This window comes from Myotis nattereri (assembly GCF_964212035.1).
Source record: "Myotis nattereri genome assembly, chromosome: 1".
Lineage (NCBI taxonomy): Eukaryota > Metazoa > Chordata > Mammalia > Chiroptera > Vespertilionidae > Myotis > Myotis nattereri.
The window spans coordinates 45697102-45712164 of NC_138075.1; the positions used below are offsets into that span (position 1 = coordinate 45697102).

The window sequence follows — 15063 nt, forward strand, 5'->3', positions numbered from 1 at the left end:
GCTAGCTATTACGGTCTGGGGCAAACTTACTCTGGGTATAACCTCCCTAATTGTAACTTCTAAAATAGATCAATTAGGTATTCAACTGACATATCTAAAATATTGACATGGTAAGCAGTTCAACATTAATCATGGTTCCAGAATAATTGTTGATTTTAGCATACCGCTTAATGCCCAAATAGCCAACGATAAAGAAATTACAGAAGATCATATGAACACTCACAGCAATTCAGTGCCATACCTGGTCTGCCACTTTTCCATGGATTCTCCTCTTTCCCGAGGGAGATAGCAGTATTGCTGGAATTCATTAGCAAAGAGAACGCAATCATGACGCGCATCCTTCAGGAGGTTTCGCAATTTATTATACTGTCTGTGACACAGAGGAGAAAAATAAATCTAACATAGCAGGTACTCATCTACTGCCAGCTCTTGCTAAGGATCAAAAAAGATGAGGCAGTTTAGAGAAAAAGATGGATCATTTAAAACCCGAGAACCATTTATTTAATATTGGCCTTCGTGTGCACAGTATCATTGGGCTGCTCTTTCTCAATTTCTGTCTGCTAGAATGTGCCTGGGCAGGGCCTCATTAATCAGTCTGTGGATCAACCCAGCCCCTCTGGACCTCTTCCTCCTTCTGGGACTTCTGGCCATTTATTATGTAATTATACGACGCTGCCCCACAGAGCCCCCCACTTCAACGGCTCACGGCGGACACAGGCCAGCAGGCTTTTGCACGTTACTTTTGTACCTCACTTTGCTCTCTAAGTGGCAATAGGCATTAGTAGCTTTTACTTTTTGCTGGCAGCCCTAGAAAACTAAGTATGGGGGTTTATCTGTAAATTTTATTTATGCAGCCACGTCATTTACATGAGTGAGGCCAGCTTCACCTGTCAGAGAACTAACAGAGAGTTTTAAGGTTTCCCATCAGGAGATCCTTCCAACGTTAGTCCAAGTCACAAATCAAATATGAGGTCTTATATGGGTCAATTTCTGAGAAGGTGCTTTTCAATAGTCTGGGTAATGTGGACTACAGAATATTTAGTTATTTCTCAGGAAGACAATGTTTATTTAAAAAGAGATTGATATTAAACCAGATATTAAATTAGCATAAAAATTATCCAAGGTCAATGCCTTATTATTATTTAGTATAATAAAATTTGTGCCCTTCCATTCCCACCACCAGGTTGCCACCATGGGTTTTTAAGAAATTAGTCTTTTCATGAAAGCAAAGGCAGAACTCTCCAAATAAATGCTAACCACCATTATCTGCATGGCCTCAACATTTCATTAGAAAACAAGAAACACTGATTTTCTTTTCTTAGTAATCTAAAACTGAGCCAACATAAAAAACATTATTTGAATCATCAAATAATACAACTTATAATTCCCTAATAAACAAAGGGATTGATTTTCACTTCTGTGGATGGCAGCTTTCCTTAACAGATCCCACTGTGCAGAAAAAGCTGCCCCACCCCAAAATGCCTAGAACCCACTAAATTGGTAACTTTCCCATGTTCACAGATACACTGAAAATCATTTTTAAAACCTCTTAGATTATGCACAGAAGAGTCTACACCACCTGTCAACAGTGATCATCCCTGCAGACCGGTGAGGCCAAGACTTTTACTTTCTGCTTTACACATTTCTGTCATGCATGAATTTTTTCAAATCAGCATTTATTTGTTAAGCAATAAGAAATATTTTAGAAGAGGCTTCATAAACATCTACAATTTATTATTTCAGAGGAAACACCAAAAACATACTGCCCATTTTTCCTGATCATATCCTTCATAGTTTGTGTTCCCTTTCTCTACCATCACATTTTATACACTCCCAATAAAGCACCTGAACTTAGTGTAATTATTTGTTTACAAATCATCCCCCTTATTCAACATCCTTCATCCAGCAAATTTTTGCTGCTCTCTTCCATGTGCCAAGTCTTTTGCTCCACCACATGCCCTCAGGGGCCGCCACCCAGAGATCTCACTGCTGTCCTTTGTCTGAAGCAGTCCTGCTCATGGTAAACCCAACAGAACCACCCCTTCCTCAAAAAAAAAAAAAAAAAAAAATGAAATGAAATAAAATAAAAATAAAAACGAGAACTACCAAAAGACCCAGCAATCCCACTTCTGGGTTGAGACCCCGAAGAATTGAAAGCAGGGTCTCAAAAGATATTAGTACACCCCTGTTCAGAGCAGCATTATTCACAATAGCCCAAAACTGGAAGCAGCCTAAGTGTCCTTTGACAGGTAAATGGAAAAACCAGAAGGTGCTATATATCTGTATGTATCATGGGATATCATTCAACCTTAAAAAGGAAGTTCTGGTACATGCTATAACATGGATGAAGCTTGAAGACATGATGTCGAGTGAAATAAGCCTGGCACAAAAGTGCTGTATGAGTCTGCTTATATGAATTTCCTTGAGTAGTCAACTTACAGACAGGAACTAGAATGGTGGTTGCCAGGGGATGGGGAAGGAAAGAGTGGGAAGTTAGTGATTAATGGGGGTAGAGTTTCAGTCTGGGAAGATGAAATAAGTTCTGGAGACTGGTTGATAACAGGAATGCACTCCATGTCACTGAACTGTACACTTTTAAATGGCAAATGTTATGTTATATATATTTTACCACAATTTTTAAAAATAGCTATACTAATTGGTAAAACAAAATAAAACAAAAACCAGAACTGCCCATTTTGGTGGGACAAGTGCCATGAAGGCAAAGTTCGGGGTGTGACAAGAACACGAGAGGGATGGGGAAGGCATCTGGGAGGAGGCAACACTGGAGTCCTGAAGGATGAATGGGAGTTAGCCAGACAAAGGGCCCAAGGGAGGGAGAGGGTACTGATGCTCAAGACAGCAGACAGTGTGGTTCATCTTTGTATCTTCAGTGCTTAATCCAAAACAGGTGCTCAATAAACGTTTTCCAAACGAATCAATGAACTCACAACCTCTGTGTGACAACAGTGATCCAAATACAGGATATTCCTCAGAAGAAACTGACATTCTCAGAACCCAGTTACTCTTTTGCTATGCTTCCTACACAACACAGCATTTGTTGTGCCACTGCATTTTTTTTTTTTTTTTTTGTGAGGGATTACAAATTTATTCGATCATTCGCACACCAGGTGGCTGAGCTTGGATGGCTCCAGCCGCCACTGCATGTTTGACCCAGGTGTTCTCAAATCCTGTCCTTCCCAAATACTGATGTTCTTGTTCTACAAGCCAGATCCAGGGGGTTTAGCACCAAATGAGAAGAAAGATAATTCTTCCTAATGTTTAGAAAATTACATAACTTAAAAAAGAATTTTCTCAATTTTAAGTTTCATCCCCTTATATTTTCCTTAGATTTTGAGTGTGCTTCCACTTGTCAACTACCTATCAGCTGGATAAAACAAATAAACAAATGGCACAAGACTATTAACGGGGAAAGCAGGAGAGAAACAGGGAATCACTCTGAGTGTGACATTTGGATTTTCTTGTAGGCATGGGGGCTCATGGTTATAATTTAATAGTACACACATACAATACAGTCATTTTTTTTTGCTAGTCAGGGTTGGCGGTGCATATTATACTAGTAGAATTGAGAAACTTGCATGGAACCAACAAAGAACATCCATAGTGCCTTGAACAAGTTTGGCCTGAATGATCGGAGAATAATAGTTTTAGACAGTGAAGTACAATTAAATTATCTTAAGTTTTAAAAATTCCAGTCTTACAGAAAACCCCTAGTTTCCCTGGACTGGCTTCAGTGTTTTCCAAATCTCTGTTATCAAAAACATTTCAAACAATTTCTTAGTGGGGCTGAACTTACCTTCTTTAAATTGATTTTTTTTTTTTTTTTTTTTTTTACTATTTTTATTCAAGGTGATCTCACAGATGCAACATCCCTTCATCCCATCCCCCTGCTGACTATACTCTCTGGGGATTAGAAGTGGGTGTCCCACAATCAGTGGGGAAGTGAGTTGCGCATTCAGCATTGTGTTTCCTCAACCAGTTTCCCCAGAACCTTGGTAGGGTCTAGTAGACTTACTTTCAAAGGTCCTTGAGTTTTCTACAAGAATTTTATGTTTCCATTTATATTAGGTGATACTGTTAAAACATTTCTAACAGAGTATCTTTTGGACCAGCTGAATGACTGCCTTCTAACTGCAGTGCCCTTTGAGGTCAGCGCCTGCCCTCCTGGCAGCCTCAGACACTTCAAACTCAAGACCTCTCTCTGCCCCTCCCCCTCAGACCTCCTTGGGTGCATCCTCTCTCCATCCACTTACATAAGCCAGAAAGCTTAGCGTTATCCTTGACACCACCTTCTTCCTCACCTCACTTATCTAAATCCATACTAAGCTCTACAGATTTTTTTTTTAAAAAAGTAACAGCTTTATTGAGATATAATTCACATACCATAAAATTCACCCTTTAAAATGTTCATTTCAATGGTTTTTAGTATAGTCACTGAGTTATGTAACCATGCCCACGATCTAATTCCAGAACATTTCATCACCTTCAAAAGAAAAATACCCATTAAGCAGTCATTCTCCATTTCCCCTGACCCCCAGCCCCTGGCAACCTAACTAATCTACTTTCTGTTTCTTGGATTTACCTATTCTGACATTTTATATAAGTAGAATCATACACTATATAATTTTTCTGTGTGGTTAGTTTCTTTCACTTAGAATAATATTTTCATGGTTCATCTAGTTGTGGCATGTACCAGTTCTTCATCCCTTTTTATGGCTGACTAATATTTCTTTGCATGAATAAACCACATTTTATGTAACCATTCAGCAATTGATAGACATTTGGGTTTTTCCATTTTTTGGCTAATATAAATAGAGCTGCTATGAACATTCATGTACAAGTTTTTGCGTGGACATGTTTTCAATTCTCTTGGTCACATGCTTAGGAAGTTCTATAGATTTTACCTACTAAGTAGCTATTTGAAATGTCTATTTCTCTCCATCTCTAAGCTACCAACATATCTCGTCTGAACTAAAGCAACAGCCTCCTGTCTTCTGCCTGCCTTTTCTCCACTGGCCCTGGCATCTTTTCAAAACAGCAATCTAATTATGTCGTTTCACCCTGCTTAAGACCCTTCACTGACATCCCTGAGGCCCCGAGGTCTACCATCCAATCCAGGGCATTTTTTATGTTCCTTGAGCAGTATTCCCTTCCCTATGACCTTGCACAGCAGTTTCCTCACCTGGGAAGCTTTTCTCTGGTTTATACCCACTCATCCCTCAGAGCTCAGTAGAGGCACCGCCCTCAGGAAAGCCTTTCCCGTCTCCCTGATGAATTCCAGCTCTCCTGGAGCCCTGTACCTGGCCTTCAGTGCACCTGTCACAGCTGCAGTTCTCCATCTGTTTACCTGATTCTGCCTGTTCCCCTCAAGACCATATCCACTTTTGTTCACTACTGTGTCCTCAGTGCTGGCAGTTTCTGGAACCTACAGTCTTTCAATAAAGATTTGTTGAATAAAAAAACAAACACCTGTGAATGAATGTGGTCAACAAGACAGCCTTACAGAGTTATCAAGAAACCCCTCATTAAATAGTCATTTGAGGATTGTTAGATGGCACAATGTGTGATTATCCTGAACAATCAAAACCTTAACTTTTCATACTGTTTTGTATAATATACTAATGAGACCAGGCCATTTTTCTGCATCAATATTATTTAAATAAAAAACCCCCAAAGTCATATTAAATATAGGAGCAGATTAGAGCTATGGCTCTCTCCAACTCTGGTAATTTCACTTCAGTAAATTAATGTCATCTGTCACATTAAATTAATGTTCATTTGCAGTTTTCTGATTTTACAGTTTTGTTTATTGAATTTGAAGGTTTGATTTTTTGTTTTGTTTTGTTAATCCTCGCCCTAGCATATTTTTCCATTGATTTTTAGTGAGAGTGGAAGAGAGAGGGAAAGACAGAGAGAAACACATCAATTGGTTGCCTCCTGCACAAGCCGACCAGGGAGGGCCTGGGCCAGGGAGGCGCCTGCAACCAAGGTATGTGCTCTAGACCAGAATCAAACCCAGGACCCTTTGGTCCACAGGCAGATGCTCTATCCACTGAGCCAAACTGGCTAGGGCTCTATTTGGTCTTAGTGTTGTATTAAGTACTTAAGCATGAGGACTTACACCTAGATTTATGTTTAAAGATATTTAAATAGTAATACAACAAAATAATTTAAATTAACACTGTGTGTCCATGAGAAATGTTTTCTTTTAGAAACAAAGTCAGTGATATTACTCATATTGAGTAACACTGATGTATTGGATGGGGATAGATCATGTTGGCCTCTTAGATCCTCTTTGACTATAATAGTCCATGATCCCTATCTTATGATATATATTGAGGAACTAGGCACGAACTATTGAGACTCTGAAGCTATACAGAAGAAATCAGAAAGGGGGGTCAAAAAGAGAAAGCAAGGCATCCTTAAACTAGACACTAGACCAGAGCAGGACTTTTATTTTATTTTTTGTTAATCCTCACCCGAGGATATTTTCCATTGATTTTTTTTTTTTAATAGAGTAGAAGGGAGGGGGAGAGACAGAGAGAGAACACATTGACTGGTTGCCTTCCGCATGCACACCCTGAGCCCGGGATCAAGCCTGCAACTGAGGTACCTGCCCTTGACTGGAATCCACCCAGGACTCTTCAGTCTGCAGGCTGACACTCTAGCTGTTAGGTTTGATGGAGCAATTGAGTTGATACCCTTCCCCCAGGAACTGGCTTTTCATGTCATTTCACTATGGACATTCTCTTTGCTGAGACCACTTTACACTTGCAGTGACCACATGCCATTCTCTCCACTGGGGGTATGCATAAAGAAGTCTCCACCCAGAAAAATCCCACCAAAGGTCCTTTAAAAGCCGCTGACTCCCCTCACTGGGTGCAGGAGCCATCCAGGCTCAGCCACCTGGTGTGCGGATGATCAAATAAATTTGTAATCCCTCACCACTCTGGCCTCGTGCATTCCTCCTTCGGAGACCTAACACTAGCCACTGAGCCAAACCGGCTCTAGCCAGAGCAGGTATTTTTAACTGACAAAGCTTTCCTAAGCAATACTGTTCCTAAAAGCATATAAAAAATTATTTACCAGCATCTCAAAAATTTCCAAGGAAGAACTGAAAAACAAAATGTTTCCCAACATTAAACGAAGCAAACACCACAGAGCTTCTGCTAGGCCACATTTGGTTAAATATAAAAAGTCAAATGACTTACACTTTTGTACAATATACTAATGAAACAGGCCATTTTGAACACTTATGAATGCCAGATTAATAAAGCAAACTCCTGGATGTTATCTATTCAACAGCTATCATCAATTCTAAAGTTAGTTTTCAACATATGACACTTTCTAGGGCTTAGGTCATTTAGCTATGTCAATCTGCATACACCAGCTGGTTGCTTAACAGATAAACAAAGCACCAAGTCCCAAACTTGCTGATTCCTTTCCTGCCTCTTTTTTCTCGACATCAATCATGTTCATTATCCCTCCTTTAAGACCAGTCTCTAACCCAGTCATGGCGAACCTTTTGAGCTCGGCGTGTCAGCATTTTGAAAAACCCTAACTTAACTCTGGTGCCGTGTCACATATAGAAATTTTTTGATATTTGCAACCATAGTAAAACAAAGACTTATATTTTTGATATTTATTTTATATATTTAAATACCATTTAACAAAGAAAAATCAACCAAAAAAAAATGAGTTCGCGTGTCACCCCTGACACGTGTGTCACCTTTGACACGCGTGTCATAGCTTCGCCATCACTGCTAACCCTTTCAGAGGACTTTGTAGCTTAATCCTCACACCCCATATATACTTCTGCACTTTGTATAGTCCACATTAAATTATCCCACCTGTGTCTAAGGTGTGTCATAATTACCTTCTTGCTTCTTGCATCTGACCCCAACAAGACAATAGGTCTGTTGAGAAAGGAACTAAGACTGTACTACTCCAGAAGGCCTGAAACTAGGGGCTCAAAAACTGCTTACCAAATGGGAAAACCAGGGTATTATCTTATGGCCTACTTTATAACTCATCTTTTGTTTTCACATTTAGTATATTCATAGACATGGTAAAGCGATGGAAAACCAATAGTTTTTCATCAAGTTAACTACTTTTGAAATGTTCAGGAGAAAAGACATTTAAATCCCAATTCTTTGTTTTTTAATGTCCCAGCAATTGGTTTTAAAAACAATCCTTAATATTAAAAATATTTTAGAAAACAGAAGCTGAAAAGGCTCTGCAGTGTGTTAGCAATCTGAATGATAACAACAAATTGATTTTAGTAGCAGAAATTGAAATACGACACCTAGAGCAGCATTTAAATCTGAATGTGTATAAACATCTATATCTTTCTGTCTGAACAAAATCAACTTCAAGCTCATTTAAAAATATTCTGTCTGAAAAACCTGCACACAATCTAGTTAATGCATATTTTTTGGAACTGAGCATATAATAAGGACAACTTATCATTTTCATATACAAATAAACACAGTTCATCTTTTACGACCAAGATCTGAAGAAACTACAACATTTAAAAAAGAATAAATGCATAGTTTCTGCTTTTTAAATGACTTGGGCTGTTAAGAGTCTGGATATATAGTTTGTAATACTGTATGCTGTTTCCATACAGTATGAGGCTTCAAGTTCAAATCATAAATCTTTTCCCAATGTTAACTGAAACAAAACCAATTTTTGAGCATTTGTTTAAAAGGTACAAGGCAAGCATTTTAGACTGATTTCAATAAAAAAATCCTTTGTTTAGCAAATACAATTACTATGGTTGGTAGTTATACTAGTAACCTAAAAATAAAACAAGTTATTTCTGATTTCATTGAATAAATCACTACAAATACGATTTGTATCTACCATAACAGAGTCTAAAATTTAAAAATAAAGTACTTTTCTCCAAGGGAATAAAAAGTAAGCATCTGAAACAATAGATCTATAAATAAGATTAAATAATATGCATTATCAACAAGAAATAAGCAATAACTGCTATAAAATGTAAACCAAAAGCCAAGAATCTTACATACCCAATACTGGGGACACTGTAGCTTATTGATCTACAGTCAGATCTTTTGGACAGATGTTGAAGCAGAAATATAAAATAATGTTATTGCATTCCTACCAGCAAAGAGAATACTAAATTAGTTCAAAAACTGTTTTCTGACAAAATAATAAATGCATCCCCTCCCGCTGCAACAAAGGATCTTTTCTAAAAAAAGGTGTGTGTGGGGGTGTATCAACGCCATAAATAAATAATGCAAAACAGATACCTCCGGCCTCTTTGATGCTGCACAGCTTGACAAGCTGTTTGCATGAAAATAATTCCCTTTAATTCAGGAAACTCCAGGATCTCGAGGTAATCTTGAACAACTTTCCAATCGGGGATCATGTAATGAGTCACATCACCAGACAAGAGTTTCCCCTCTGAAACATAATTCAAAAGGTAAGAGATTAGACAACACTTGCAAACCTGGTTTATTACTATTTCAATGTCATGGTGCCCTCCTGTGCGAAATAACTTCCAACCTTAACTACGCTGTGAAGTTTTTAAAGGACAAGACAAATGTGCTCTGGTAGAGGCCCAACATTCAGGTAAATTCAGCACCTTCATTTTTCTGAAGTGGTGATAAATAAAAGTTCAGTGTGGTTTAGTGTTGCCAGTGGAGGAGGGGATAACTGATTTTTTTTTTATTTTAAAAAGGGCACATCTTCACACAACCTGAATATTTGTGTTAACTCGGGAGAACCTCACATTTAAACGAGGCACTCAAACATGTACATGTTAGCCACTTGTTTCTGTCCAGCAGTTCCAAGCCGGTACTGGCTCCGGTTTGTGAACATGCGCAGAAGCCTCCACGGTCCAGAAAAGACGCTCGGGGCAAGCGAGGGCGGTGGCAGGGTGCCCGCCCAGACCGCGTTAGGGCGCTGGGGAGCCAAGCGGTAACCGAAATGCGCACCTTAACCATCAATTCCCAATCAAGATAAGGATTCCAAATAGCCGTTGAAAAGGCCCAGGACGCTCATCTCCCCCAGAGGGAAGGGGACCTGCAAGTAACCTTCTGCGCCCAATGGGCCAGTGCGGGAAGGCCTAGTGCACTGCGGTCCCCAGTCCAGCTCCCCCTGACCTTCCCGTTCACCGGGGCGCACATCGTTCACTAACCCCAGGTGAAGAGGGCGCTCTCTCCCATGGATAAACGCCCGAGGCATCGGTGCTGGGGCCAGAGAACGTGTAGGGAGCGAAGAAAAGAGCGGCGGCAGGGCCCGCGCCCAGGCCACGGGTTCGCGTCCCGCCCGTCGCTGAGGGGCCCGCAACTCAGGGCTCCCCGGTTCACCGCCTGCGCCCCTGGGGGCAGCCAGGCCCGGCTCCCGCGCTCAGGGCTCCCGGGGGCCCAGTCCCCAGGCTTCGGGGCCGGGAGGTAGCTGCTCTGGGCCCTCCATTTCCTGGGCGCAGCAGCCGGGAGTCCTACGCGGAGCGCCCCCCAAGCAGCGCGCCCCGCGTCTCCGCGGCTCGGGGCCGCCGCTCCCAGCTCCCGACGCGCAGTCCGGACGCAGGGGAGGCCGGGGCGGCGGGAGGCCGGGGCGGCGGGAGGCCGGGAAGCCGGGAGGCCGGGGCCTGGACTCGGCGCGTCCCCGGCCTCGCGCTCCGCCTCCAGCCGCGTCCTTCCGCCGCCCGGGACGCACGACTCCGCCTCGCCGCCCCCGCGCCCTCCCGGCCGCGGCTCCCCTCGCTCCCGCCCGGCCGCCCTCGGTCCCGTCCGGCCCGGGCCCCTAGCTCTCGGCCTCGCTCTCCGCGTTCGCCCCGCCGCCCGCCTCCGCCGGGCTGACCGTTGCGGCAGGCGGCGGGCTGCGGGCACAGCGGGCTGTTGCAGGGCACGCTGGGCCGCAGGTAGTGCTCCCGCACGATGCGCAGCGTCCGGCCCTGGAAGGTCCTCAGGAGCAGCACCTTCTCCCGCTTCTGCAGCATGGCGGCGGCGCGGCCCAGCTCCGGGCCCAGCTCCTGGCCCAGCTCCCGGCCCAGCTCCCGGCCCCGGGGCCGCCCCGAGCAAAGCGGCGGGCGCGGCGGGGCCGGAGGCGAGGCCGCGGCTTCGGGCCCGCCCCCTCGGCCGGCGGCCTGGCCCGGGGTGGAGGGTTGGGGGGTGCTCCTGGCCGGCTCCGCCTGCCCCCCACCCCCCCTCCCCGCCTCAGTTTCTCCCTCCCCTCAATTGCCTGGGAGCAGGAAGGTGGCGGAGGGGCAAGCAGAAGGCTTAAGGGAAGATAATCTATGGAAGCTACCCTGGGGTCTTGTGAAGAGACACTTGCTACAACTACAGAGGATGATTCTACTTTGTGTCTACCCCCCCCCCCCCCCCCCCCGGTCCAGATGGGAATGAGCAGCCATATTAATAAGGGTAATTATTACTGTGTTCTTGCTGTCCCTGAAAGAGCTAAACGAATCAGCAAATAAGCCAGGAACCCTGCCAGCCCGTTCCCCCCCGCCCCCCTTCAAAAAATTGTATTTATTTTTTATTCCATGTATTTTTAATCCATATTAAAATGGAAACAATGCAGAGGAAATGAAAACCAAGCCCGTCCCTTGAGGTGTAGACATGTCTCTAACCCCCATGTCGTAGCATTTGCAGCCTCTGGCAAAGGAAGTTTCCTTTAAACTGGGTGGAGACTCACGCAGTTTCTTCTGCGATCACACAGCCTTAGTTGGAGAGAAGCCACTGTTCGTTCAAGCTCTCAACAAAGACTTTTGAGCTGCACCAGAAGCATTACATACAATTGTCACGTTTAATTTCCGCAAGTCAGGGGAGTCCGGCATTATCATCCCCAATGTACAGGCGATGAAACAAGATTATTAGGGAGGTTAAGTGGCCAAAGTTACCCAGTTATTAAGCGGAGGAATCAACATTGAGGCCAAAGCAGGCTCTTCACTAATTACTGTGCTATTCACAGATGAATAAAATGCAGCTCTTGTATCTAAGGAGCTGATAGTCTGCTTGTTGAGCTCTAGTTCAGGCAGTTGGACCAGCTGGCTGGGAACATCGGAGTTTCCTGTTAAGCTGAAGGAAGCAGAACTAGGGTGTCCTGTTGGATCACTTACTTTTATTCTAGGGGGACATAGTAAAAAAGAGTCATAGTCCCTCACTCATTGTGTTTTTATGCCAAGGTATCTGCAGTATGGGATAATGTGAGGGAGATCTGAGGTGGAATTTCACAAGTTAGGAAAACATGATAGGGCTGGTCCATAGACCAGAACACTAGGAGGCCCCATAAAGCAACCCGCAGTGCAGGAGACCCCCCCTAATTCAGGAGGCCAGTTCTGGAGATCCCAGAGGATGGCACATTTGTCCTCCACATAAAAATGCTTCCTACTGCTGCCCGCAGTTCCCTCCAAAGCTCTCCCATTTTCATTTTTCTCTAACTTCTAATTCTATGTTCTTAACATCTCTCCTTGGCATTTTGTAGCTTTAAGCTTTCTCTAAATTGTAACTAATGATCTTTTGAGGAAGAGAGTGTATCTGGCAGCTGTATGAAAGCTGATTTTATCAGTATTTAAAATAATCCATAGCTCACCAAGCTTTTTTAAAATTTTTTTGCTTGCATTGAGGCAATGATGTATAAATTATGTTCTTTTAAAAATATATATATATTTTTAAATTTATTTTTTAGAGATTGGAAGGTTGAGAGGATCACCAGTTGGCTGCCTCCCTGCTCACCCCCTAGTGTGTGTGTGTGTGTGTGTGTGTGTGTGTGTGTGTGAAATCCAACCTGCAACCTGTGTATGTGCCCTGACCAGGAATCAAACCTGCCACCTTATGGTGTATGGGACAATGCTCCAACCAACTGAGCCACACCAGCCAGGGCTAACTTAAAAGCATGGCCCCTTAGTTCTTGGAAGTGATGACCTAAAATGGACAAGCATCTGATTCACAGACCATCTGATTCCTGTTGCCTGAAAAAAAAGAGGTTTCTATGTCAGAATAAACTAGGCTATGCTGCAGTAATATACAACTTCAAAATCCCAGTGACTTAAAAAAGCCAAGATGTTGCACGGGTGACTAGAAGCTCCACTCTGTTGTCCTTCACCAGAAGCTAGACCGATGGAGGCCAGTCCTCTCTGGAATACTGTTTGGTATTCTTTGCCAGAGGGAAAAGAGCCCTTTGGAGAGTCTTCCCCCAGCAATTAAAAGCTCAGACAGGAAGTAATACATGTTCCTTCTGCCTGTTGGCTGGAACGAGTCACATGACCACACACCCAAAAGCAGAGCACAGAAACCCTTTGGTGAGCAGCAGTAGTGGCGGAGTGTCCTCAACTCACACCCTTTTGTCAGTCTGTTCTGCCATCACCTTAACCGTTGTGCCTGTGACTACTCCAGCTCAGCCCCACTATCCAGTGTCTGCTTCAGTGTTCTACTGCTCACCTCTTTTTACATCCTCACCCCTCTCCTCAATAGCAAATGACCCAAGCATAAGTCACCATATCATCTGTAATCCTTATTACAGTCCTTCAAGGTGAATATGTGTTTTGTGTGTGTGTGACAGAGACTGGCTCTCATGTTCAGCAAATCCATGCCCTCTTCTTCTCTGGGCACACAGATGAACCACATTTCCCATCTTCCTTTGCACATAGATAGGTGTGGCCACAGAATGTTATGGCACCATTTCCAGGACTGGCCCATAAACACCTCTCATGAATGCTCCTCTTTCCTGTTCTACCAGCTAGATGCTGGAAGCTCACGGGATCTTGGAAGCCAGCATTGAAGACAGCAAGCCCCCTCCTGCCCCCGTCAACATGGGTCTCAGAAGGACTATGCAGAGCAGAGCCCTGCTTCTCCCACCCAAGAGCATCCACAGAAGATTAATATAAAGAGAAATAAACTTTTGTTATAGCAGCTAGCATTACCCTAGCTAATACACACCTATTTACAAAGGAGAGTAAAGGCTTGAGAGTTGACTATTTGTTTAAAGAAAACACACCCTTAGTAGATAGTAAATAGTCTCGATGAAGCTGCTCAAGGATGACAGCAGTTCTAACTTGTGCAATCCTCTAGGACAGTGGTTCTCAACCTTCCTAATGCCACGACCCTTTAATACAGTTCCTCATGTTGTGGTGACCCCCAATCTTAAAATTGTTTCTGTTGCTACTTCATAACTGTAATTTTGCTACTGTTATGAATTGTAATGTAAATATCTGATATGTAGGATGTATTTTCATTGTTACAAATGGAACATAATTAAAGCATAGTGATTAATCATAAAAACAATATGTAATTATATATGTGTTTTCCGATGGTCTTAGGCGACCCCTGTGAAAGGGTCGTTTGACCCCCAAAGGGGTCGCGACCCACAGGTTGAGAAACCGATGCTCTAGGAGGTGGGAGAGCAGCTGTGGTCTTCCGTGCTCCGGTTTGGTCGGGGCTTTGGTGCCATGGCAGTGACACACGGGAAGGATGCTTGGTGGCTTGCCTCTCTTTTCAGTTTTTTCTTTCCCTGTCAATCTAAGTGCAGAGAGACAGCCTGGTGCCCAGATAGCAGAATGCTGTGACAGCTCTCAGCACTCTGTTGCTGATGGAAATCGCAGTGGTGGCCCGGCTTCCCTGGTGCATGACTGCAGCCCCTTTTCAGGCTGAGCCCCAGCATGCTTACACTGCAGGAGTCTGTAACATTTGCATGCCTTGTGCAGATGCACTCTGGGAGTGCAGACATCAGCAACCACTGGATTATAATCAAAAGGTCTCATCAAAAGGTTAGTCTACAGAGGGTAGGACATCTGTACAAAGGGCTAAGAGGACAAGGAGGTTAAATCTATAAAAGGCATTCTGGAAGCTGAGCTCCAAGGGCTAGAATGGATTACTGAAGCAGGCTTTGAAATATTCTGTCTTGACTTATCTATTTAAAAGTACAATGGTACAACATGCTTGTTGCGACACATTCCAACAATACTGAAGTATGCCAAGTAAAAACATTGATGTTCTGCTTGCATCCAAAGTCTCCTTCTCCCGAGTAGTTTACCGTTGTTGATAGTTGGTATTCATCCTAGAATTTGCAACTTTT

At 43.4% G+C, this 15063-nt stretch overlaps 1 protein-coding gene across 1 annotated transcript in view; it reads right to left on the minus strand.

Moving 5' to 3' along the window:
- DIS3L (DIS3 like exosome 3'-5' exoribonuclease) overlaps nt 1-10987 on the minus strand; it is a gene marked incomplete at its 5' end in the record, with an annotated part of 34033 nt that extends 23046 nt beyond the window's left edge. The window contains 3 exons of the mRNA XM_081103074.1: nt 242-370; nt 9294-9447; nt 10849-10987. Of these exons, the coding sequence (XP_080959200.1) occupies nt 242-370; nt 9294-9447; nt 10849-10987 (422 nt within the window). The remainder of the gene's footprint in view (nt 1-241; nt 371-9293; nt 9448-10848) is intronic.
- Nucleotides 10988-15063: the final 4076 nt, after the last annotated feature.